The following is a 26,156-nucleotide window of genomic DNA, read 5'->3' as shown; positions in this document are numbered from 1 at the left end:
CTCTGGGCTGTCCCAGCCGCCCTCTCTGCACTGAGAGGATTATGCCCCGGGCGCTGTGGCTGACCCCCGACCCCCGCCCTCGTTATTATTTATCGGGCTGGATAAATGAGGGTGGCTAAGTCACTTATATTCATTGAGGGGGTGGAGAACTAGGAGAAGGGCGTTTTACTCCTCTACCCTGGCAGGATGGGGGGTCTCATGGTTCCTGTGCTCTGGACCCCTTTCGCCTCCCACTGTTGAAAGGATGCCTGGTCAAGCCAAAAGGGAAGGAGATTCACGGGGTCCTTCCAGGCCCCCATCTCTTCTCTGGGGTGGTCCTGCCTTCTCCCTGCCCCACCTCCTGTCATCTCTCCCGTGTATTCTGCCAGGGGCTGGGGGATGTTTATTTCAACCGGAGGCCTAGGGAGGTCAGCGCTCCAAGTCCCTGCAGAGGGGGCTGCTGAGGAGCAGTGTCCAGCTTGGCCGAGGACTCAGGGGTGTGCTTCTCATGGAGCAGTTAAGGTGGCTTCCCTTCCCCATGGTTCCTGTCGTAGCATCTTCCCCTGCAGGCACCCTCCTGGATAGCTGGCTCTCTGTCTTTCCCCCTGGGAGGCAGGGGGCAGCTGATGTTTCCTGTGCTTCCAGGTGAGGCACTGCCTGGCTGGACTTGGCTCTCTGAAGTGCTCCATCTCCCAGGCGGGTCCCACACTGACTGGTCCCAGCATCCTTCAGTCACCCTGGAGGTGACCTGGTCACTGAGGGAGAGCCAGGGCTCTGCAGAGTTCCCTGTTCCCTTTCCCATTTGTTCTGCAAAACTGAAACCGGATTTCCTGAACGGGAGCCCCTGGTCACCCTGCCCTTCTCCGTTACATCCTGCGGGTCATCTGGCTGGCTGTGGCCGTGGCCAGGGTGGCTGCCAAGGCCAGCCTGGTGCTCCCAGGCAGCCACTGCCAGACGCAGATGCCTGCTGACCCAAAGCCACCTCTGGGAACAGCTCAGAGGGTTCAGTGGCTGGGGTGGCTGCCAGGCACCCTGTCCCTTCTGGGGCCAGGGCTGCGATGAGGCTGAGGTTTACACCCTGGGTGGCTGAGGAAGGCTGCCAAGGCATGTACCCATGCCCAGAGATCCTCCAGTGGCCAGCAGCAAGGGGAGGTCTGAGAGGGGAGAAGGCAAAGGGCTGCTGTGGATGGGGAAGGGGAGCTTAAGGAACTGACCCTACAGAGGCCCCTGGGCGAGCTTAGCTGAGACCTAACACCTTGGGTTGGCATGGTCTCCAGCAAGGGATCCCACAGACGGGCACCTCTGCAGCTGCCCTGATACTAAGGGCAGGTTCGGTCATTCTTCCCATTCTGTCTCTGTCCAGAGAAGACCATCAGCTCAACCCTCCAGCCAATTTTGGAGCTTCCCTTGGGCATGTCCAAGCAAGGAAGGGCAGTCTCTGATCTTTGTGCCCTCCTCCCCAAGCCCCCGCCACCCCTGTGGAGCAAGGCAGCTGCTCCTAGAGAAGCAGCCTCGGCCATCACATCCAGCCGCCTCCCTTGGAGCCACCGGGGGCTCCCTGGCCCTCCACCCTCAGCCCTGAAGGTGATCCTGGGCTTGTGTCAGATGCTCTATAGGACAGTGCAAGCTCAGTTGCTCAGTCATGTCCAACTCTTTTGTGACCCCATGGACTGTAGCCTGCCAGGCTCCTCTGTCCATGGAATTTTTCAGGCAAGAATATCTGGAGGGAGTTGCCATTTTCTCCTCCAGGGGATCTTCCCAACCCAGGGATTGAACTGCTGCGTCTCCTGCATTGGCAGGTGGGTTCTTTACCACTGTGCCACTTGGGAAGCCTGTACAGGGCAGAAGCCAAAGTAAAAATAGCCTAGATGCAGGAGTGATGGGTGGGGAAGAGTTTCCATAAGAAGGTTTGGCTTATGGGCTCTAAAAGTCAGAAGCACTGGGCACACAGCCCCGAAGTCCAGCCTTGGAATCAGAAAGAAGCCCACCATGGGCTGCCTTCCCCCAGCCTCGCCTCTGAGAGGCTCAGGGCTTGGTGATGGCCTCCAGGAGCCCCTCTGCTTCCAGGAACTGCCCTGGGGGGGTGGTGGTGGTGGGGTGGTAGAGGATGCTTGGACCTGGCTGCTCCGGGGCTGTTGAGAAAGGCTCAGCAACTTGGGGGTTTGTCTGGCTGCTCAGATCCCCTGGCAGGCCCTGGGCCCAAGCTCACAGACTCACTGTGCCCCAGGGAAATGCCGAGATTAAGGTGAGTCTCACCAGGTGAGACTTGGGCCCCGAGCAGAAGTCAGGACACCTGGGTGCTTCCTCCTTTCTCACACCTTGTGCTCAGGGTTCCCAGGTGTCCCTTTCCCTTGGGGCTTGGCAAGGTGACCCGAATGCCCTTCTTACCGTCCAGTGACAGCCAGTCGTGCTGGGAGGATGGGAGTGTGGGCAGGGCCCGAGCTTTGTACTCAAACACCACCGAGTTGGAGATGATCTGGTTGTTGAAGGCAACTTGTAGGGTCACAAGACCAGTGTCATGGGCTGAAAGCAAAAGAAAGACCAGTCAGGGCGGGGGTGGGGGTGGGGCACAGATCCCCCCCTAACCTTGTGTACCACCCCAGGGCCTGGAGGAGCCGCTTCCCTCTGTTCCTCATGGATTAGCCCTGTCTGGGCCTGCTCATTCCTCGAGGCCAAAATGCAGTGCTGCTTCTACAGGAAGGCTTTTCTGGGGGCTCCGCTCAGTCACTGCCCCTTGATCACTCTAGTTTGTCATTGCCTGTTTGCTCCCCTGCCCTGTCGGGAGGACAGGGACTGGGAGCTCAGTACAGATTTGTTGAATGAATTAGTGAATGGATGAATGAACAGTCCCCCACTCCACCGCATGGCTGACTGAGTCCTCCCCCTCCAGTCCATCCTGGGGGGAGAGGTTGGGTTCATGTCCAGCATTTCCTTTGGGTTCCTTTGTGCTCATTTCTGTTTGGTCCTTTCCTGCAAGCATGTCCTGATTCACTCCGCATGGCCTGCCTTGTATTTTCAGAAGTTGTGCCTCCCTAATGGAGGCAAGGGCTTCGTCTGTGCCTGTTACTCTGAGTCCAGTGGGGGCTGGGCTGGGGGCTGGCAGGAAGCTTGTGCCTCCCTATCAATGCCTGGACATCAAACTTTGGAAAGACAGGCCCTTATGGGCCTCAGCAGCTGTTCTGACCTCAGTACAGGGCCCAGTGAAAACTCCTGGTTGAGTAATGCATGGGACATTCTCACTGACTCCCGGCCTCGGGCAGAGACCTGCTTTGTTTCTGGGGGAGAGGCTGCTGTTGAAGTCTTGGGGGCCGGTGGGGCTCTGCGGGCTGCTCCGCCCCTCCAGGCCTCATCCCCCCACCTCCACTGGGAGACAACAGGGTTCTGTGCTCTCTGCCCTGCTTGTCTGGAACCAGCGATTGGGGCCTCCCCAGGACAGGTTTCCAGGGAGGACGCACCCAGGGATCGTGTTACTGTTTAGGCTCTTGGTTTTCCGAAGCTTAGCTTGGAGGAAGCTGTCCAAGTCAGCTGCTCCCCGGGGCAAAGGAAGGCTCTGGCTTCCCTGGGAGGACGGGTGGTGTAGGCTCACTTCCCGTGGGAAAACCAACTCATCCACTTGTGACAGCTCTCCATCCCAGGTGGAGGTGTTACATCATTGTCCCCAGAGTGGGTCTTCAGGAAGTCATTGCCCCAGGATGACCCGCAGTCTTATTGTCCCCGCTGTGCTTTCTGCCCTGCTGTGGCTCCTCAGATCCGGTCACAAGCTGGCTCTGTGGTGGGTGGGTGGGTGGGTGGGGGGCAGTGTCCTGCAGGACCTCTTGCTGTGCCTCTCTGGGCAGGGAGCCCCAGCCAAGTCCAGGCTCCAACTACGTCCACGGGGCAGACCTCTGAGCTCGTGGTCACTCGCCTTCCCTGGTGATTTGCCTGGTTCACCAACAGAAGGACGGGGCATCAGTGCTCATCCGTCTGAACCCTCCCAGCTCTGCTCCTCTGAGCACGCCTTGCTGGCCCTGGGGAGTTCAAGGATTCCCTGCACCAGATGTTCCAGCCGGAAGGTCCTCCCCCTCCGCTGCTCATCTTCCACCATCTCCTGGCACGTGCACAGCCTGCAGTGACATTGGAATGGCGGCAGATCCAAAGCTGCCCTGTCTGTCCCCAGAGAGATGCAACAGAGAGCACCTGTCACCATCTCCTGGTCTCAGCCCAGTGGTCCCACGCACACAGGCCCATCACTCAGGGTACTTCTTGGATTCTTTCCTTCCCCTGCGTTCAGTCCATTAGTGTCCTGGGTCCATTGACTTCTCTCCATCTCAACAGCCACCATGCCAGCCCGGGCTGCCATCACTTCTTCCTGCCCAGATGCCTGGGCATTAGCCCTCCTGCCCAGGGCATCCTCAGCACACCTGAGACCTACCTGTCCCTGCTGGGATGGTGACAGAGGGGCCACACTCGGGAGCCTCCACAGGACGCAGGTGGGAGTGTGTTCCCCGGGAGAGCCCTCCTTCTTAAGCTGGGAAGGATTACCCCTCTGCTGCTTCCTGTGGTTTCTCTGCTTCCTTCTATCCTCCTACAATCCATTCTTCCACACACCCAGAATAATCTTTGATTTTTTTAAAAAAAGGTTTTTTTGTTCTTTGTTTGGCAGCATTGGGTCTCAGTTGTGGCACATGCATCTGCGTTGCGTCATGAGGAATCTTCTGTTGCAGCATGTGGACTCTCTGTGGCTCACAGCCTCAGTAGTTGCAGCACGCAGGCTTAGGTGCCCTAAAGCACGTGGGATCTCAGTTCTCCGACCAGGGCTTGAAGCAACATCCCCTGCATTTCAATGTGGATTCTTAACCATTAGACTACCAAGGAACTCCCCACCCAAAATCATCTTTCAAAGACATAATTTAGATCAGGCCACTCCCCACTTAAAACGAGTGGCTTCCACTGCAGATAAAACCAAATCAGACTCCTTCTTGTGACTCAGAAGGTGGGACATGATTTGGATCCTGCCATCTTCTCTACCCTAGCTGTCTCCCACCTTTGTATTTCTTCAACTTACCCAACCTGTTCCTGCCTCGGGGCCTTGCATTTCCTTTGCCCACAGCCTGGAGGCTTTTCTCCTATTCTTCCCAGGACTGGGTGCATCTTATCATTCAGGTTCCAGCCTAATGTCCCAGTCTATGGGAGGCCTTCCCGCACCAGTCTGTCCAAAGGAACTTCTCTTAATGCATTATCATATTCTAGTGTCCTGGTATCATTTTCTCCAGTTACTCTGGCTATTTCTTTGTTTCCTTGTTTTTTTGTCTCCTGAAGTAGAATGTAAGTTCCAGAAGAGATGAGCTCTGGTCTGTTCTGATCTCCTTTTTGTGTCCAGGGTCAAGGTCAGTGCCTGAACTGTTACAGTCTCTCAATAGGTGTTTGTTGAATGAATTGCTTAAAAACACAGTGCACTCGCTCATCTTCTTTTTTTTAAGTGATGGGAGGAAAGAAGATATGCAGGGAGAACATGGTTTTTTGTTTTGTTTTGTTTTTTGGCTGTGCTGGGTCTTCATTACTCTGTGGGCTTTTTCTAGTTGTGGTGAGAGGGGGCTTCTCTTCATTGCGATGGGTGGGCTTCTCATTGCGGTGACTTCTCTTATTGCAGACCACGGGCTCTAAGTGTGAGGGTTTCAGTAGTTGCAGCACTCAAGCTTCAGTAGTTGTGGCTCCCTGGCCCAAGAACACAGGCTCAGTAGTTGTGGTGTACGGGCTTATTTGCTCCTTGGCATGTGGAATCTTCCAGGATCAGGGATTGAACCAAGTCTCCTACATTGGCAGGCAGAGTCTTTACCACTGAGGGAAGCCCTGCTCATCTCATTTTGAACTTCATTTTGCCTTTGGTGCCTCCAAGGACACCAGGAGAGAGCGCCAAAGAATTGATGCTTTTGAACTGTGGTGTTGGAGAAGACTCTTGAGAGTTCCTTGGGCTGCAAGGAGATCAAACCAGTCAATCCTAAACAAAATCAACCTTGAATATTCATTGGAAGGACAGATGTTGAAACTGAAGCTCCAGTACTTTGGCCACCTGATGGGAAGAACTGACTCATTGGAAAAGACCCTGATGCTGGGAAAGATTGAAGGCAGGAAGAGAAGGGGACAATAGAGGATGAGACGGTTGGATGGCATCCTGGACATGAGTTTGAGCAAGCTCTAGAAGTTGGTGATGGACAGGGAAGCCTGGTGTGCTGCAGTCCATGGAGTCGCAAGGAGTTAGATACGACTGAGGGACTGAACTGAAGTGACTGACTCCAAGGACTCCAGCATGGGGCTGTCTGAAAGTCCCAAAACAAAGTCTTCTTGTTGTTGGCAGCGGGGGTGGGTGGGAGGGGAGTCCATCTTCTTCTGAGCCTGGGTTGCCCTTCCTAAGTCTTAAGTCCTCTTTCACTGCTGCTTCACTTGGGCTCAGTGGCCTGACTTGGTTGTCTCCCTGCTGACCTTGGAACATTCCTGGAATCTTGCAGGAGGGTTTCCATGCCTGTGTCTTCTGCAGCCAGTGATGGAGAGGGAGCTGACCAGAAGAACCATGTTCTTGGTCAGGGTCAAGTCTCTCCATCCGTGTTGCCTGGCACATGCACCAGGCTGGTGGGTGGGGGCAATTTGCATCCCCTGTGCCCCCTTCTCCCATTCTAGTTCCTCAGGTGGCCTGGCTTGTGCTCACAAGCCTCTGAGGCCTTCTTGTCAGCAAGGCCAGTTTGGTTCTCCTTTCAAGTATCCTTCGTTTAAGATCAGTTCCAATTTCCCTGAGCTTTTGGGAGACCCAGGGCAGAGGTCTTCAAGCAACCAGCATCATCCCCCAAGCCAGGGTGCAACTTGTTTGCATGACCGACTCCTTTCTGACTGAGAGTTCCTTGGGGTCAAGGTCAGGGTTAGGGGCTGGATCTTGGCCTCCATTCCAGGTACCTACCAGTTCCTGGCAAACTGCTTGATGAATGAATAAGTGCAAAAACTCTGTTTTACAGAGTGACATATTTCCATTTGGGCCTCAAAAGAGGGATGTCTAAACTGGATCCCCCTCTTTGTGGCCAGGGGTAGAACAGGGCAGGTCCCCTGGCTCTCAGGCTACCTGAACCTCCCTGGGTCCAAGATGCAGGATGCTGGGGGAGCCTGAGCCACTGGGAGACATAGTGGCCTAGGCAGACTCTCCTGCAAGCTGCCTGCTCTGGTGGGTCCAGGAGAACTGCCTGCTGAGACCTAAACAGCCATGGACCCCTCTCCCCAGTCCCCTACCTGCTGCTGAGGACAGAAAGAGCAAGGCCTCACTTATGAGAAGCTTCATGAATTGAGCCTGTGAGCCTGAAGCTTCCTGGACCTGCCCTCCTCTCAGCCCCTCTGCCATCTGGCCGGTGGTTTTTAGAGATACAGAAGAGGGGGCTCAAGAGGTCAACCCCTGGGTTCAAGCCACCACATGGTAACTGGCTGATCTGGGATTTCTGATGTGACTGCTCCAGCGCTCGGGATTTGCCAGGTCCTGGCCTGGGACACCATCCAGAGGGCACACAAAGGCCGGTCTTTTTTTATTTTTTTTCGGAGGGGTCAGATAACTCAGGACAGGCAAGGTCTGGGTCCTCAGCCAGGCAAGAACCAGGTACAGGAAGTGGCATCTATTTATAGGTCGGGCCAGTGCCGTTCCAGCAGCAGGTGATAAGTGGGTAGGTTAATAACTCGCTGCCCCCTCCCCCTCCCCCGCCAGCAGAAGTTGGGGGCTGCATTAGCGACAAGCCGCCCCGAGCTGTGATAGGCTGGCCCAGCCTGGCTGACGTCCAGATGGCTGTGCTCCAACCCCGGAGGGCTGCTGGGAGTCTGGGAGCAGCAGGACCGAGTGGGAGCCAGCCAGGCCGCTGGTGGGGGCAGGGCCAGCAGGGGAGGCCGCCAGGGGCAGCAGCCCTGGCTCCCTGGGTGTTTGTGGTGAAGAGGTTGCTGTATTCAAGTGGAAGCTGAGCCAGTGAGGCCAGCCCTGGAGCCAGGCATTCTGCTCTGATGGGCTTTGTGGGGAGATGGAGAGACAAGAATGTTCCATGTCAGCTCGGGAGCCCCAGGTTGGGGGCATGGTGGGGGCGAGGCAGACATCTAGGGTGGCCGGAGGTTCAAGCTGGATCACCCCAGGTGAACCAGGCCCCTGGCACCGACCAGTTCTACTCCTGACTTGGGGACCCCCGCCCTCACTTCTCTTCCCCGCCACCCCTAGCTCCACAGGTCACTCTCTCTCTCTCTCTCCGCTTTTGTAGTCACCATGGCTTCAGATAACATGGAGTGGGACTCTTCACCCTCACCACCCACCTCCTCCTCTGCCTCTCTGTCCGTCATCTGGGCCAGCCGGACAGGTCATCCCTGGGGCAAATGGTATCTGGGAAGGGCAGGTCGAGGGGTCATGTCAGCACCAGCCCAGGGAACAGAAAACTATGAACAGATTCGAGTAGATATCCACCCCCTTTCTGTGACATGCCAGGCACTGTTTGAGCCCCGGGGGACACATGGTGACCAAAAAAGACACAGACCCTGTCCTCCTGGAGCCCACAGGCCAGTGGGGAGGCGGTGATGACCGGAGGTCAGGGGCAAGTTGACCAGACAGGGCCACCAAGCTACGTGGGCGACGATGAGCCCCGCCAGAGCGAGAGGAAGGTCAGAGCCGTGGGAAGAGCACACGGGCTGGGGGGGCACTGTCCCCCCAGAATGGGAGGAAACCTCGTGCCTGTACCTCTGGCCATGGGGCGGCTGGACTCACCGATGTATAAAAGGAGTTTGTGCGGATTATTCTGTTTGACGCCCCCTCCCCCGTGGCCTGCTGGGTCTTCTCCATCCCTCTCGGACCTGCTCTGTGTCCCAGGGGACTAGCCCTGTGGACCGGATGGCCTGGGCTCTCTTGTTCTTGTGACTTCTGCTGGGCTTGGGCCGTGGGAGAGGGCTGTGGTGTGGCTCCAACCCCAGATGTAGCTCCTGTCTGGAGCCCTCCACCCGTCGTGCTCTCACCAGCTCCCATCACCCTTCAGGTGGAGGAGAGTGGTTAGAGCTTCCCGCTGCGGCCAGTCCTGGGCGTGCCCACCAAATAGTTCTCCATCAAGGTCTCTTCAAAATCCAGCCAACCTCACCTGTGCCCCCATCTCACTGACGTTCTAATAGCTGATCTGGGACTCACTGCTTCACAGTGCAGGAAACTGAGGTCCAGAGCAATGCCACAACTTGCCCCAGGTCACCCTCCTCCGCCGGCTGACCCAGAGCCCAGCGCTCCGGGGCCCCACGGCCTCCGCGGACAGGCGGCCTTCTCTCTCACCTGGGCAGTAGCAGCGCAGCACGCCGGGCTGAATCAAGGACGCAGGCACTGAGATCTGGTCGAACAGGCAGCTGTAATTATTGCTGGCTTCTTGCCAAGGGCCTGTGATGAGAACCTTCACTCCTCCCTGGAGGGGACAGAGGCCGGCAGGGGGAGGGGTCAGCCACAGAGGGACACGGGCCTGATGGCTGCACCGCTCAGACGGTGGGCCACACCCCAGCCCACATGCCTGTGGAGCACGCGGGCTCCCCAATCCCATAAGCCCTACTTCGTTTGTTTTTAAACTTTTTTTTTGTGTTGGGGTATAGCCGATTAACAATGTTGTGATAGTTTCAGGTGCAAAGCAAAGGGACTCAGCCATACACATACATACATCCCTTCTCCCCCAAATTCCCCTCCCATCAGGCCGCCACATGACAGAGCAGAGTTCCCGGTGCTGTATAATAAGACCTTGTTCGTTATCCATTTTAAATGATACAAATGAGCTTATTTATAAAACGGAAACAGACTCACAGACTTAGAATTCTGACCTGTGGTTACCAGGGAGGATGAATGGGAGGAAGGGATAGTTAGGGAGTTTGGGATCCATATAAACCCCACATTTGAGAACCACTGTCTCAGGACTGCGTCAGGGAGAAGGGACCCAGTTCTCCTCCCCCTGGTATGCCAGGGGCTCCAAGACGCCCTTTGCCTTTCTCAGCTGGCATCCTGCAGGGGGATGGCAGTTCTGACCCCTGATCCCCTCCCAGAAGTGGAACTTGCAGCTCCAGCCAGAAGGGAGCTGCTGCTGCTGCTGCTAAGTCGCTTCAGTCATGTCTGACTCTGTGCGACCCCATGGACGGCAGCCCACCAGGCTCCACCGTCCCTGGGATTCTCCAGGCAAGAACACTGGAGTGGGCTGCCATTTCCTTCTCCAATGCATGAAAGTGAAAAGTGAAAGTGAAGTTGCTCAGTCATGTCCGACTCTTCGACCCCATGGACTGCAGCCTACCAGGCTCCTCCATCCATGGGATTTTCCAGGCAAGAGTACTGGAGTGGGTTGCCATTGCCTTCTCCGAGCCAGAAGGGAGCAGTTTGTCAATCCTTTCCCCTCAGGATGCACCTGAGAAACTGGCTGGGGTGGGGGGTGGTCCTGTGGAAGGTAGTGGAGGGGAGGGAGGGGGCGTTCTCTTTCATTTGCTTGTGGACAGATTGCGGGAACTCTGAGCTGTGGAAACAGGCCTGGGCATCTTAGTGGCCCTCCAGGGAGTGGACATGGTGGTGGTGAGGATGAGGGGAGACCCAGGATGCCCAGGGTGTGGTGGGGAGAGCCAGGGAGATGGATGATGATGGCGATGGGAAAGACAGCAAAACATTGGCAGGAGCACTCTGAATGGGAGGGACTCAGAGGTCACTCTGGGCTGGATAGGGGCTTCCTGATGGGGGCTGGGGATTAGGTGAGACTGTGCATGGCCTCCTGACTCTGGGCTGAGCCACGGAGGGCCCTTGTCTGTGCTGCCTGCATGGCCTGCCGCCCCCTGACTATGTGCACATCATACATGCAGGCCCCGATGTAGCAGGGCTGGGCTGCAGCTGCCCTCACAGGGTGAGGGTGGGGCAGGGGGAGGGAGGAAGGGGGATGGCGGAGGGTGGCTCAGATGACCTTGCTCAGCTCAAGGGGAGAGGGCCCCAGAGGCGCCTAGGTGCAGGAGGGCACAGGAGAGGAATCAGCACTCCCTGACCGCTTGCTGGAACCAGCCAGGGCAGACACACAGCACACGGGTGGCCTCATGTCTCGGTCCCCTGGGCAGTCCTGTTTTACTGTCCGAGGTTTATGATTAATAGCACCCTGTCCTGCCTGATGGGGGCAGCATGGTGTGGGTGCCCCACTCAGGGCTCAGACTGCAGTCACTGAGTCGGGGAGGCTTGCCCTGGGGGTGCAGAGGGTGAGGTGGCTGGCCTCTAGGGCTCCCCTGGCTCTCCTAGGGTGGGCCAACGCAGGCTCCAGCCACCGTGCCCAGCAGGGGCCAAGAGCTGCCCAGGACGGCATGGAGGGCACCACCTAGTGTCCAGGCAGGAAAAGTTAAGAGGAGACCAGGGTGGCGGAGCGGGTGAGAAGCACCTCACTTTTCCAGGCCAGAGCCCAGACCCCAGCTCTCCTGCTGCTCCTCATACCAGTGAGACACTCTCTCCTGCTCACTGACCCGTTCTTGGGTGACCTGTCCTTGGCATTGGCCCATCCATGCCCCCAGCCTCAACACAGCACTTGCTCTGGAGGCTCCCTACAAGGCTCCTTGGAAGCAGACCTGGAGCAGGACTGGCCTTGGGTGTCCGTAGTGCCCCCCCATGGGCCAGCACAGAAAGGAGATTCCCCCTTGGAAGGGGCTCTCCCAGACTGCAAGGGGCTCTCTGAGACTGGAAGGCATTTTCCATGTGCTCTTAGATGGGCCTTCCTTCCTCTGCCTGGAATGGCTAGGAAAATCAGCTTCCTGCTAAACCAAAGTTTAGAGGGCAGTAGAGAGATCTCAGGACCAAGAGCCAAAAGCAGGAGGCCCGCCCCTGCCCTCCAGTAGCTGTGTGTCCTCAGGCAAGTGGCCCACCCTCTCTGGGTGGCATTTGAACTCTAGGCACGCTCTGGCCTTAACAGTCTTTGGTTCTGACATATGGCCCCAAGGAGAGTTTTGGAGTTCTGTCAGCGTGGCAGGGCTGTTGGCCACATCCATGGGCCCCTGGGGCTGGGCGTGGGTGCCTGGCTGGAAGTTGTGCCACATGACTCGGGAGAACCTAACTTTGGGGTGCCTTGGAGCACCCGAGACCAGTTCAGGGTACAGTGGTCCCTGGATCCTGGGTAGAGGAAGTGCAGTGGCTTCAAGAGGCCACAGACAGTTACTCTGTGAGAAAAAAGGAAAAATTAAAAAAAAAAACAATAACCCCAATCAGTAGCTGCTAGCATGAAGCCAGGGCTGCTGTGAGGAACAAAGGACTGCAGAGATTACTGGAGAACATCAGGCCCTTCTCCATGGAAACTGCCACGGGAGGGGCTCAGCATCCATCCCGTTCAGGAGGGGGTTTCCATGGCAACATTGGCCTGGCTGGGCTGAATCACTGTGACGCGGGCACCTGATAGCTCTAATTGCAGACTCCTGTGCCTGGTGTGGCAGGCGCGTCAGTGGAGGGAGATGACGCAGAAGGGCTTGGGGGAGGAGAGACAGCAACACATGCTACCTGCGGTCTCTGTGCCCCTGGAGCCCTGCGATAAAGGCCCTGGACTTCTGATGCATCTAGGGAGGGTCCTGGAGGCCTGGGGGAACATCAGTGTGTGTGTGTGTGTGTGTGTGTGTGTGTGTTAGGTGAACAGGTGGACACAGCAGAGGGGAAACGGGAGCAACCTGTGAACAGGCAGAGGGACACTCCAAGAAGAGACAGCAAGATAGCCCTAGCCTTAGCATCCCTGTGAAGTGGGTGCCTAGACACCCTCAAATTTTAGAGCCGGTGAGGACACTGAGCCACTGACCTCATATTTACAGATGGGGAAGCATCCCCTGGCCCTTCACAAACTTGGCAGAGCCTGGATAGAATGGTGCTCCTGACAGGTGGAAGCGGGCTTCTTCCTGGTGAAGGGGTGAGGGCGAGGGGAACCCTGCTAGCTGATGGTGGGGGGGGGGGCTGTGATGGGAGTGGGGAAGGGGGACAGTGGGGAAGATGCTGTCTTCTGCAGGAGAACCCAGGAGGGCCAGGTCCTGCTGCTGGACCGGGCAGGGGAGAGGAAGTGGTTGCAGACCCGCTGAGGCCTCTGCCAGAGGCCTCCCCACGCCACCACATCGGGCTCCAAAGTGCCTGGCTGGGTGGCATCTGCCCATTTCCCAAATCAAATTGAGTCTGAGCTGCTTTTGTTTCTGGGTAGCTGGAAGCAGCGAGAGCTTCTGCAAAAGCAGGCTGGCTGCTCCCTCCTGACAGCAAAGAATCTGCCTGCAATGCAGGAGACCAGGCACCCGGGCCGTCATTCCTTTCCTGTTCCCGTGCCGCCCTCTCGTGGCGAGCTGCTGAACTGACCTCCAAGATACAGTTCAGGGATCCGCAGGCCTGCGCTTGGATATTGGAAGGAGAGGGCCAGGCTAGTCAAGGGCTCCTGACCAGTGCTCACAGGTCCCGGGGCCTTGGGATGTGTAGTCAGCTCACAGGCCGAGCGCAGGGGTAAAAACCTTCACCTCCTTGGGCTCCAGGGAGACTCAGAGCATCCTGAGGACCAGATCCCATGGCCACCCTTGGGACTTGGGACTTGAGGCCACCCTGCTCAGCAGGACACTGAGGCCCAGAAAGCAGGTTTCAGAGTCAGGCTCAGGGAGGCAGCACCCCAACTCCCAGCTCTGACCTCCCCACACCCCAGTCCCAGGGCTCCCTCTTGGCTTCTCTGAATTGCAGGCTTAAGCCCCGTGGGGGGCCAGCTGCTGGGCTGAGCTGACCTATCTCTCCAGAGGGACAGGGTCACACTGAACCACACCGAGGGCAAACTGAGTCAGAATCTTGCAGTCTTAGAGTGACCGCGGGGATGGGGGGCCCATGGTGGGGTGCCCATGAATGTGGGCGGAAGAGGTAGGCACTGGTGGAGCTGTTCACTGAGTCCTGACAACACCCCAGTGAGGAAGACAGGAAAGCAAGCCACCTTGGCTGAAGTCACCACCGGCCAGCCAACAGGGGACGGGATTTGAATTTGGACTGTGCGCTCCCAGCCCTGTGCTCCTCACCACATAGGGGAGCCACGTCTGGACACCTGAGCTTGGAAGCGCCTGTTGCCTGTGGACTCAGAGCTGCTCTGATACCTGCTGTATCTCTGGGAAGCTCCTGTCCCAAGGTGGGGTCACTACCTGGGCTGATGTAGCATCTGAGAGCCGGGGACATTCGTGCACAGTGAGCACCCTCTGCCACGACCACGGCCACGGCAGGAGGACACGGAGAGAAGCCTGGACCTTGAGCTGCGAGGTCCACAGAGTAATAACCAATAACATAATAATGAACTACTGATTACTTGCTATGGACCAAAGACTTTACCAAGCCCTTCTGGCACCTCGCCTCACCACAAGGCAGGCGCTGTTATCACCTCCACCTGATAGGTGAGGAAACCGAGTCACAGGGAGGGAAAGTCACAGCAGAGCCAGGATTGACACCAAGAAGTGGACCCTTGAGATATGTCCTTCACTCTGGGCATCACTGGCCCCTTCACCAGGGCCTGGGGGAGCCTCAGAAGCAGAGATGGGCTCTCAGCAGAGTTTCATTTCTCAGGAACCCCGTTAGCTCTGTCCCAGTGTGAGCATCAACCAGGGAGCCCCTACCAGTGCCTGGGTCTGTGTAGTCAGCATCCCTGCCCTGCCTGTGCTGGAAGATATTTTTTGGGGTGTGTATCACTGCCTTTTGGTACCCTTTGAGCTTCAGGGTCTTTTATGAGCATCCTTCCTTTGGTGTCCTGGTAGCAGTTCCTGCCCTGGCAACTAGGCAATGTGTCAGTGGAGCCAAGGGAGCCATGGGCAGCCGCCTGCAGCCTGGGGAGAAAGTGCCGATCTGGGCCCCAAGTGCTGCTCCCCAAGCACCTGGCAGGTGGCCTGGGAGGGGGCAGGGGCATGGACTAGTGGGCAGCAGGGGGTTAGGGAAGGCTCGGGCCATTCTGTCCCTTTCCTATGCCATTCTACTTCACAGGAACAGCAAAGGTTCCTTCCTTCACTACTTGCACCAACCTGGAAGACCTGGGTTTCCTGTGGTCCTGGGCTTTGGAGCAGTGATTCTCAACATCAGATCTCAGCCCCCCAGGAACCAAGGACAGACCCGAGGAGGGGGCTGAGGCCACAGGCAGGGGAGCCTGGGTCATGTAACATGCCTTTGATCTTGTCGAGGCTGGATATACCCCCAGATCTCACAGATGACTTTTGAGAAACTGTACCCTCCCTCTCAATTTGATGGGAATTTGTTTTGTTTTGTGAAACAAATCAAAAGCAATGGATGCAGACGGTCTATGGTGGTGATGGTGGATTTTCAAATGGTTTTCCAGCAGCCCTAGGATGCTTTTGCCAAAAAAAAAAAAAAAAAGCAAAGCAAAACATGGATGGAATCTTAACACATCAGCCAGGTGACAGTGGTGACAGCAAACACTGATCCTGGCCCAGCTGGGAGGGCCACCTGGCCTCCGAGGAGACCCCTGCTCCTGTGAGAACTGAGAACACTCCTTGAGAGAGGCGGGGGTATTTCTAGTGCCTTGGGGACAGAGGTAGGGGACTTGGTCTACACTGCCCAAAACTTCAAGGGGAGGGTAGCCACATGCAGACGGGCATCTCTTGCTACCTGCTGGCAGGTGGGCAGGTGGTGAGGCAGGCATGACAGGTGAGGCAGGTGGGGAGGTAGGCAGGTGAAACAGGCGGGCAGGTGAGGCAAGTGGGCAGGTAGGGCAGGTGAGGGGTGGTGACGGCAGCAGCAGCTTACCTCCGGGTAAGACCACTCTGGGGAGTAGTCGGTCACCATGAACACCCGTCCGCTCTGCTGCAGCATCCCCAGGGTGCCCGAGGCCGAGGCGGCCGAGACCACCTCAGCGACGTGCATGTAGGCCATGGTGCCGGCCCCGCCCTCAGCGCTGCTCAGCTGCAGGCCCCCCTGCTGGGGGCTACAGCAAGGGATGCACATCTCAGCCTGGGTGAAGGGGGCGCGGGCCCCATCCTCTGACTGCGAGAGCGCTGTGCCATCCCCCGACACCAGCTGGTGCCCGTAGATGGTGCCGCTGCCCCCCTCCACGGAGATGAAGTCATTGATCAGGTCGGAGAACTGGTTGCTGAAGGAGATGTCAAAGTGGTCCAGGCTGAGCTCCATGTTGGAGGTGTTGCCAAGGCCGGGCTGGGCCACGGGATAGAGCCCCTGCACCACATTTCCCGGGAGGAGGGGGACGCCCCCGGCACTACGGATCACCCCGGTGGGCTCTGGCTGCAGGTAGTGCTCAGAGCTACAGGCCTGCAGCTCCCCGGACTTGATCAGGCCCTCACTACCTTCAGCCACTTGTGAGGTCTCCATGGTGACCTCCCCTTCCGTCGCCATGGCCTGGAAATTGGCCTGAAACTGCATGAGGTGGAGGGAGGATGTGGACTCGATCCGCGTCTCCACGTGGCCACTGCAGGAGCTGGTCTGTGACGAGGCCTCCGTTTTCACCGTGGGCATCACGAAGGTGCCCCCAGAGTCACTCAAGCTGCTGTGGGCGTTCTGCTCGATGGGGAGGGGCTTGCTGGCATCCTGCAGGAAAAAGCTTGGGGAAGGGGTCTGGTGGACATGGGGGCTGTGGCCCGTCTGGCTGAAGCTGGACGTGTAGTCCTTGTTGGAGTCTATTGCACTGAAGTCCATTTGCTCCAGCGTGGTGCTGGGGCTCAGGCCGCCACCCGAAGGCAGGAGGCTGGAGCCGGCGGTCAGGGTGAGGGAGCTGGACGCTGCAGCCGCCGCGGACGAGGAGTAGGCTTCTTTGGCCATCTGCTGCTCAAAGGAGGTGTCCTCGGTCTTGATCTCCTTGGTCAGGACGGTGGTGAAGCCGAAGCCCCTCTCCACGGGTGGCGAGTGCCGGACATTGGTGCTGACCATCTCGGCTTTCAGGCCTCCGCCCCCATACGTCTGGCCCTGCTTTGGGTTATTGAGGAAACAATCGGGGTCAAAGTTCATGGTGGTTTCTGGAATCTTCCGGCCCCCGTCGAGGGTGGTGGAGAGGACGAGCTCTTCGGACACGTTGGTGGGCAGCATGGACAGGCTCTCCGAGCTGCCCGTGGTGGGGAAGGCGAACTTGTGGCCGTCGGAACTCACGGCCAGGACGAGGCCCTGAGAGGCGTCGGGCGAGAGGAGGTGGTGGTTGGGGCCGGCGGTGGGGGACATGGTGTACACGGCCTCGTTGGTGACCTCGGACATGAACACTGTGGCGCTCTGGGACAAACTCCCCATCACGGACGCCACCGCCATGCTAGACACGCCCGTGACCACGGGGCTGTCCACCATGTCCGGGTCGCTGTTGAGCCCGCTGCTGATGGACACGGGGGAGCTCTGGGTGGTGTCGGGGACCTCCACCTGGTTGGTAGAGGAGACCTCCGTGCTGTTCTGGTGCAGCAGCGCGGGCTTGGCCACCTTGCCGTTCCTCTTCTCCCGACTCGAGCCCTTGCCGTGGTGGCTGTGGTCCTGCTTGCCCTCCGACACGTCATTGTGCTGCACCTCCGCGTGGCCCCCGTACCCCCCCGCCCGCGGCTCCACCTTCGGCGAGATGATGCGGTGTTTGGCACTGTTACACTTGTGGTGCACGCTGCTGCCCGCTCCTGCGGAGATTGCAAGCACAGCACACACGCACACACACACACGGGTACACATACATGCACACGCACCAGAGAGTCAGAGCAAGGGCTGCAGGGGGCCCCGTCCCTGAGCGCTGGGGTCAGGCAGAGCCCAGCCTGGGAGTCCAGGCAGGCCCTTTGCCCCACCCTGTCCTCGAGGCTGGCATGGGACAGACCCTCAGGGGGTTGGGCCAACTTACCCCACCTGGGTTCTCACATGCCCTCTGTAACCATCTTCCCGACCTGGACTCTTTGTCCCAAATGGTCTTTTCAAATAGTAATCGAAGCACCCCAGTGCATGGGTGGTCAGGAAGGAGGGGCTGGGAAGAATGTCATCCTCTCGGAAAATCCTTCCCACCCCCGGAAGAATTCACTCACTGAACTGGGCCTTGCTGGCCAGAGGGGCTCAGTCCGGGATGCTGACCGGGGCCCTCCCCCTCCCACTAAACGTTCCATGACTGCCCAGCAAGCCCCTCTGGGACTGAAAGCCAGAGGTTGATGGTGTGTGTGTGTTTGGCGGGGTAGGGTGGGTGACTGGGAAGGAGCAATGAACTCTCCCTGGACTAGCTCTTAGGCCCCAGGGCCAAAGAGGGTTCTAGACTTCACTCCAGAGGCAGGAAGGTTTTGGGGCCACCACCACCTGTTTAGCTAGCCTGAGCCTGTCCTTGGCTCTTTGTAGGGTGAGATCCCTCTAAGACCTGAGCAAGGACGGAGCTCTGGCTCTCAGTTGAGTGGCAGAAAACAAAGAGCCTCGGGCTCTGAGCATTTCTGAGCAAGCTGCACTCAGGGCTCTACCTCCAGGCCTCCACTCCTGTGTGATTTTCATTCCATCTGATAAGGGTGACTCTGCTTTTGATGAAAGGGTGGATTCTCCCCTGATCTTATTCCAGCCTCACTAAGATTCCTAAATGCATGAAGAGTTCTCAAAGAAGCAGCATGACCCTCTAATGGAAATAGCTAATTAAGGCAGCTAGGGAGTGAAGAACTACATTTCAAAGAGCAAATACCATTATCAGAAGCACAGACACTCGGGATGGGGGTGCAGGACACTGTGTTCTTGGAGGAGGCAGAGCTGAAAGCGAGAGGCTTAGCTTGAGCGGTCCTACTCACTCAAGGCTGACTCCCTGGAAAAGCCTCTGTTGGTTCACTGCCCCGGGGACCTGAGCTCCTGCCTCTGATGCCTGAGATCCTGGGGCCTTGCTGGGGCGGGTGGACGTGCATGGTGGCCCAACCCCGCGCACTCCTAACTGTACTGCTCACATTCCCAGAAGGAGGTGTTTATCTGGAGACTGTTTTCTTCTGCCCAAAGGGAGCTACCCTGCCAACCTCGCCAGGCCCACCAGCCCCACCAGCTTCATCAACCCCACCAGCCTCATCACCTCATCAACCCCACCAGCCCCACCAGCCCCGCCAGCCTCACCAGGCAGGATGAAGGAGGGTTGCCCTGCGTGCTGTGGCCTGCTCATGGCTGATACCCCTCCCCTCCCAGACGTCACACCTGCTGCCTGGTAGCACCCCTTGCCCGCATGCCCGCCGGCGGCCCGGCTCACCCAGGCTGCCCGTGCAGAGGCAGTTGTGAGTCCGCGGCGGCGGCTTGGTCTGGTGGCTGTCGAGGATCTGCTGCACCAGCTGCTCCACGGAGAAGCCCGAGCTGCTGTTCCCATTGCTGCACGTCCACTTGATGCCGTGGACTGTGGGGAGAGAGGCGGGCGAGGGGGGGTGAGGTCAGAGGCCACCTGTGCCTGGGGGAGGTCCGGAGAGGGATGGGGCCTGAGCCCTCCCCGGAGCGCGGCCCACCTTCTGCTGGCAGGCTGACTCCAAGCACCACAAAGCGATGCCTGTAGGAGGGGAGAATGGAGGGAGGAGAGGGGAGGGCCAGGCTGCCCCATCACAGCCCCTCCCCTGGGGAGCTCTGTGCCCCCCACCCCTGCCTTCTGCCCTATCTCGCATTCTTGCTTCCTGTGGTGCCACGCGGGGAGGGATGGCCCAGAGAGTTGCTTTGGTTTTTTTGCAAAGCTCAAGTGCATCTGGTGGTTCTTCAAGGGGTCGTGGAGTGGAGGGACAGAGAGCAAGCGTGGGGAAGGAGAGGTCCAGGAGGTTGAGGGACCTCCCCAGAGTGCAGGCTGTGGAGACGTGGAGGAGAGATGTTGGCTGGGGGGTCCGGCTCCCAGCAGGATGGACGGCCAGCCCTGGCGGAAGGGGCACTCCAGCTTCCTGCTCTCACCAGACTTTTCAGCCTCAAGGGGCCGCAGATTGGGCTAGGGGAGATGGGGCTGGACCGAAGGGCCCACACAGCCTGGACAGTGGGTGCCCACTGATGATGACCGGCCACCTGGATGACCGCCCTGGAGTTTTAGCTCCGCCCTCCTCTACCCTGGACCGCTGCTGTCCCTGGTGTTGGAGTGGGGGCCCGGGATGGCTGAGGGTGGGCTCCCCACCTGCCTGGCAGGACGGGGCTGGAGGTCTAAACTAAACGACCTGCCTGGCTGAGTATGTTGTCTGACTGAGCTTCACGCCCGCTTGCCCTGCTGTCCTTTCTCAGCTGGAGCAGACCCGGCCGAGAGGCGGCTGAGCCCAGGCTGGCACGTTGGGCACATGGCACAGCCCAGCTCTCTCTGGTGGCTCCGGGGGGCCTGGGCCCAGAGGCAGTGAATTCACAGCCCCAGGGTTGGGGCTGGTACTGGGGGTTGCAGGCGGGACCCAGGTCCCTCTGAAGGGGGGATGGTGGGAGTTGGTAGTCTGGGAGGAGGAGCAGGGCATCAGGGCACAGGATCAGAGTAGGGAGAAACGAGGGGCTTTGCCAGGCAAGAAGAGTTTCCCTTCTTCATTGGTTAAGCTGCTCTCACGCGAACTCCAGGCAAAGCACTGTCACAACTTGCAAAGCCTTCCTTTGCTTTGCGAGGGGCATAAGGAAACATATATGGAAAGTCTACACAGCAGGTAACTTCCCTGGTGACACAGATGGTAAAAAATCTGCCCGCAATACGGGAGACCTGGGTTTGATCCCTGGGTCGGGAAGATCCCCTGGAGTAGAAAATGGCAACCCACACCAGTCTTCTTGCCTGGAGAATTCCCTGGACAGAGGAGCCTGGTGGGCTACAGTCCATGGGGTCACAAAGAGTCAGACACGACTGAATGACTAACACAGAGCAGGTGGGAGCTGGATTGGATTCAGACCTGGATTGGAGCCCAGGCTTTGGTCTTTAGTTGCAGTGTGAATTTGGGCAAGTCACTAAACTTCTCTGAGCCTCAGTTTCCTCCTCTGCAAAATGGGAATACAAGAGTAGCCACCTCACAGTGTGGCCTGGGGGAAACCCCGATCTCCTGCTTGGCATTCTGTGTGGTCCCCACCAAGAGTAGCTGTTGTCATCACTGTTAACGGTGATGCAGTGGTGGCAACACACAACACAGGATGCTGGCCCTGCCCTGCCGGTTGGCTGATGCTAGGGGAACAGGCCGGGACATCCACAGGTCGCTCAGCCTTGGAACGGGCAGGGAGAACTCCATGGCGCTGTCCATCTCACTGCTGCTCGTCAGCGCCTTCATGTAGAACTTGAGTGGTTTTTCAAAGAAATCCCGTGTGAGTGTTGTGATCCGCCGGGACTCCCTCAGGAGCAGCGCTTTTCTCCTGTGTGCACCTGTCCCGGGTGTTTGTCCAGCAGCCTTGTCCTCCACTCCATTCTGATGAGCCTCTGGCTCCTCTGCTCCTGCACCGTCGACAGCACTGGGGCCATGGCCCTGTGCTGGGCGTGTCCTGAATTGTGATGGGTCATCCAGACAGGGTGCTGGCTGCGTGGCTTCTGCTCCAAGCTAGCTCAGCTGCCTGGGTTTGAAGCCATGGGTGCCTGTTCAGAACCCTTTGTGGTGGCGATGTTCAGGGGTCGGGGATTTACAGCGCACCTTTCCGCAGGTGGATGGTATCTCCCCTGGGAATCCCCTGGGAAATTCTCCAGCAGCCCAGGAGGTTCGAGCTTCTGCTGACTCAGGCCCTCCTGCCTGGCTGCTGGAAGGCACAGCCCAGCCTGGGGGTTTGCAAACCCCATCACAGTCTTGGAGTGCTTTTCTCAAATAACCTCTGCCTGGAAATCCACTATGGAAAACGAATCATAGTGGAAGGGGCCTGGCTCAGGTGGGAATTGAGGTCAGGGCCTGACACCCATGTCCAGGATCTCCTTTGACTCAGGACCTTTTCAGGATCCTCAATTTATAGATGAGAAAACAGAAGCTGGGGGGCAGGGTGGGGGCCAGAGGGCGGGACTCAGGACCCCTTCCCTTGAACCACTGTACACACAGATGGCCTTTCAGCTGTCCGTTCCCTGCCCCAGCGTGGGCATTCTAGAGGGGGTGCCCAGGTTTGTTTCTAAAGCCCTGTAGGAGTTCCTCCCTTGAAGTCAGGACGACAGTCACAGAGCTCTGTCCTAGACCCAGAGACTGCAGGTTCTGCAAGCCTGGGACCAGAAACATCTCCAGAGCTCATTGTGGTGTGTCTCCCTGTGGGGGTGCTTGGAGCAGGTGCTCATTGCAAAGCCAGACCAGGTGTTCTCAGGGAAAACCTTCCATGAGTCTGAACTTGAATCTCGGGAGATGAGCTGGGCTCAGGCAACCCCCTCCTGGCATCTGGCCACTTGGCAACTCCCCACCCAAAGCTCTGAGGTCCTGGGGTTGGGCGGCTTCGCTAATCCCCAGATGGGCTGTCACCTTTGCTGGAATGTTCTGGCATTTCTGACCAGGACCCCCTGTGCTGACAACTGTCACTCAGACCAGTCTCCTCTGCCCCCCGTGAGGGTGTGGCTCCCGAGTTCTCTCTGCTTCTTGCTTGTCTCCTTATGTTGTGAAGGTTATAAAATGAAAACCCAGTGAAGGGTGACAGATTGCAAGCAGAGAATTTCTGGATGCTTAATGCAAATTGCCTACTGTCTTAGCACATCCAATATGCAAATTGTCTCCCTCCCACTCCGGTGGGGGTGGGGAGAAAACCCCCTCCTTGGAGGTGGTGAGCTGTTAGTACTGAATATCAAATACTATCAAGACGGCTTTTAACATGTCACGCTCCGCTTCTCGACACGTAATGAATCAGCGGGAAAGGAGATTTCTACGGGGAAAAGAGAGCTCTGCGGAAGGAAGGTTAATACACGTGCATCGGCCCCTCCCCCTCCACCGCCCCTCCCCCTTCATAAAAGCAGCAGAAGGGAAACTGCATTGAAAGTACAGTTGGTGAAAGGTAAGGTCATGACCTGGGGTGGGAGGCACAGAAAGAGAAGAGGGAATTCCCCCCGCCCCCACAAGTCAACTCCTGGTTGGTCTGGGACACCTCGTCCCGTCTGCTCTCTGGAGGGCTCAGGGGTCCTGATTCCCAGACTACAGTTGGCAGCCCTGCCTGGGGTGGCGGAGGAGGCTGAGTGTTTCCTGCCGAATTCCGGGCAGAGGGGGGCCTCTATAGCCCTTCATACACGAGGAGGCCTGGGTGATACTCCCTGGCTGCTCAGGTGATGTGCCCAGGAAGGCTAGGGCGGAGAGGTACCAGAGATGGGGAAGGTGGGCGTGGGTGATTCCTCACAGGCCTGCACAGGACAGAAAGTGGCCAGAGGGCCACGCTGGCCAGTAGAAGGTGGGGCGCAGCAGGGCACTCCTGCAGCTCCGCCCACAGTCTTGCTGCTGCCCGGGGAAGCCCACACCGGCTCTGCCGGGCGGCCTACAGCAGGCCGGGTGGGAGGACTGGTTTGTGAGCTGACAGCGCTGACCCGGCCTTTCGACAAGGCTCACCCTAACAACCTCCTGCAGCCAGGCAGCCGTGGGAACACTAATCTGAATAATCAAAATGAAATCAATGACAACAGCATGGCGCCACGCTCTGGAGGGTATCTTCTGATTAGCAATTCAACTGAGAGGTGGCCAACTGGCAGGAAGAGTGTAATTGAGAGCTGGAGGCAGGGCTGGGGAAGATGCGGGGGTTACGCCCCGCCCACCCAACCCCGCCCCTGCCAGGGACTGGCTGATAGACAAGGGTTATGTCTGCTCCTTTCCAGTTTGGGGGGTGGTGGTGAAGAGCTTTGGCCAGGCAGGCTTAATTTGACCCCACACTGAGCTGTCTGTCACCCTGTTGTGGACAGAAATGTGTATCCCCAAATTCTTAATTTTGAAACCCTGACCTCCAATTTGAGTATATTTGGAGATAGGGCCTTTCAGTAGTTAATTAAGGTTAAATGAGGTCCCGAGGGTGGATCCTAGTCCAATAGGACAGCTGTCCTTATAAGAAGAGGAAGAGGCATTGGGAGTGGGCACACAGGAGTCATGTGAGGACACAGCGAGAAGGCGGCCTTCTGTCAGCCGAGGGGAGGGGTCTCACTGGAGACCAGCCCTGCCCACACCTTGACCTCGGACTTCTAGCCTCCAGAATGTGAGAAATAAATTTCTGTGGCTCAAACCGCCCAGGCTGTGGTGCTCTGTTATGGCAGATGACCAATTAATACATTAATAGTTTCCATCAGGGCTTGGGCTTCCCAGGTGGCTTGGTGGTAGAGAAGCCGCCTGCCAATACAGAAGCTTCAGGAGATGCAGCTTTCATCCCCTGGGTTGGGAAGATCCCCTGGAGGAGGAAATGGCAACCCACTCCAGTATTCTTGCCTGGGAAATCCCATGGACAGAGAAGCCCGGAAGGTCACAGTCCACGGGGTGGCAGAGTCGGACACAACTGAGCGACTGTGCACACCCGTATGCCATCAGGGCTCAGGCCTCCCTCTCCCCAGGCTCCCTGGCTAGAGTTCTACGAGCCAGGAGAGATCCACCCTGCCCTTTCTGCTGCACACATAGGGTGTGTACATTTGAAGGGCCCTGAGATCTGTTTGGAATGCCTCCCTTTGAGACCGAGCAGGACCCTGTGGGGCTCCTGGGTCCCCCTCTGTTCCCCGCTCCTTGTTTGTAAGGGAGCAGACTCCAGTCTCCACGACCTTCCCTGAGTCCCAAAGGGCAGATTCAAACAGTTGCTAATCAAGGGAGGAACAGCCAAGGAATCACCTGAGACCAGAGGAGAGAAATCAGAGGAGTTCATCAAGAAGATCACCCGAGAGCAGACCGGAGGGCCTGCACAGACCCTGCACACAGCCTGTTCTTGTCAGCAACCCCACCCTTGAATCAATGCTATAAGACTCCCCACCAGATCCTCCTGGGTGAGGATACACAGGTTTACAGGGCAGGAGCCCACTGTGCCCCCCTTGTCTGGCAAAGCAAAAAAGCTATTCTTTTCTACTTTACACAAAACTGTCTCTGAGATTGGATTTGGCACTGGCACCCAGAGGCTGAGCTTTTGACCTCACTTTTGCTGCAGACTATTTTTTTTCACCTAAAAATTTACTGATTTTTAATTGGAGGATAGATGGTTAGATAGCCTCACCGACTAAATGGATATGAATTTGAACAATGCTCAGTTTCAGCACTATCTGGGAGATAGTGAAGGACAGGGAAGCCTGCCATGCTGCAGTCCATGGGGTCGCAAAGAGTCAGACAAGACTTAGTGACTGAACAACAACAAAATTGCTTTACAATACTGTGGTAGTTTCTGCCATACATCACCATGAATCGGTCATTCCATCCCTCTAGGTTGTCACAGAGCACTGGGTTTGAGCTCCCTGAGTCATATAGGAAATTTCCACCAGCTGTCTATTTTACACATGGTAGTGTATGTTTCAATGCTACCCTCTCAGTTCTTCCCACCCTCTTCTCCCCCTGTGTCCACAAGTCTGTTCTCTGCCTCCACTGCTGCCTTGCAAACAGGTTCATCAGTACCATCTTTCTAGATTCCATATATATCCATTAATATACAATACATGTTTTTCTCTTTCTGACTTACTTTACTCTGTGTAATAGGCTCTAGGTTCATCCACCTCACTGGAACTGACTCCAATGCATTCTTTTTTATGACTAATATTCTATTGTATATATGTACCACAGCTTCTTTATCCATTCATCTGCTCATGAACATCTAAATCTTACTCTTCCATCCAGCACATGCCAGCTCAAGTGTCACCTCCCCCTGGATGCCCTCCTGGTTACTCCAGCTCTGGTCCCCACTACAGCCAGAGTCTGAGTCATGGGGACAGGATGTTGTTGAAGGGACCTGCTCTATTCCCCATGCTTTGAATGATTCCTGGCACATAGAAGATGCTCAGTGAACATCAGTTTAGTCAGTCACTCAGTTGTGTCTGACTCTTTGCGACTCCATGGACTGCAGGACGCCAGGTTTCCCCGTCCATCACCAACCCCTGGAGCCTGCTCAAACTCATGTCCATCAAGTTGGTAATGTCATGTAGCCATTTCATCCTCTGTTGTTCCCTTCCCTCTTGCCTTCAGTCTTTTCAGCATCAGGGTCTTTTCCAATGAGTTAGTTCCTTGAATCAGGTGACCCAAGTATTGGAGTTTCAGTTTCAGCATCAGTCCTTCCAATGAATATTCAGGACTGATTTCCTTTAGGATTGACTGGTTTGATCTCCTTGCAGTCCAAGGGACTCTCAAGAGTCTTCTCCAACACCACAGTTCAAAAGCATCAATTCTTTGGTGTTTAGCTTTCTTTATAGTCC

The 26,156-nt window shown here is 57.1% G+C and overlaps 1 protein-coding gene across 12 annotated transcripts in view; it reads right to left on the bottom strand.

The window, feature by feature from the left end:
- The window catches only part of CAMTA1 (calmodulin binding transcription activator 1), a 961,599-nt gene that overhangs the window by 80,483 nt on the left and 854,960 nt on the right, over positions 1–26,156 (bottom strand). For all 12 annotated transcript variants that reach the window (XM_070474225.1, XM_070474228.1, XM_070474227.1 and 9 more), the window contains 4 exons: positions 19,134–19,274; positions 15,719–17,568; positions 9,272–9,398; positions 2,368–2,502 (listed from right to left, as the gene is read on the bottom strand). In XM_070474225.1, the coding sequence (XP_070330326.1) occupies positions 2,368–2,502; positions 9,272–9,398; positions 15,719–17,568; positions 19,134–19,274 (2,253 nt within the window). The remainder of the gene's footprint in view (positions 1–2,367; positions 2,503–9,271; positions 9,399–15,718; positions 17,569–19,133; positions 19,275–26,156) is intronic.

The sequence above is a fragment of the Odocoileus virginianus genome, chromosome 11 (assembly GCF_023699985.2).
Source record: "Odocoileus virginianus isolate 20LAN1187 ecotype Illinois chromosome 11, Ovbor_1.2, whole genome shotgun sequence".
Lineage (NCBI taxonomy): Eukaryota > Metazoa > Chordata > Mammalia > Artiodactyla > Cervidae > Odocoileus > Odocoileus virginianus.
Note: the sequence above shows the minus strand (reverse complement) of the source record. Positions and strands in the feature narration are given on the sequence as shown.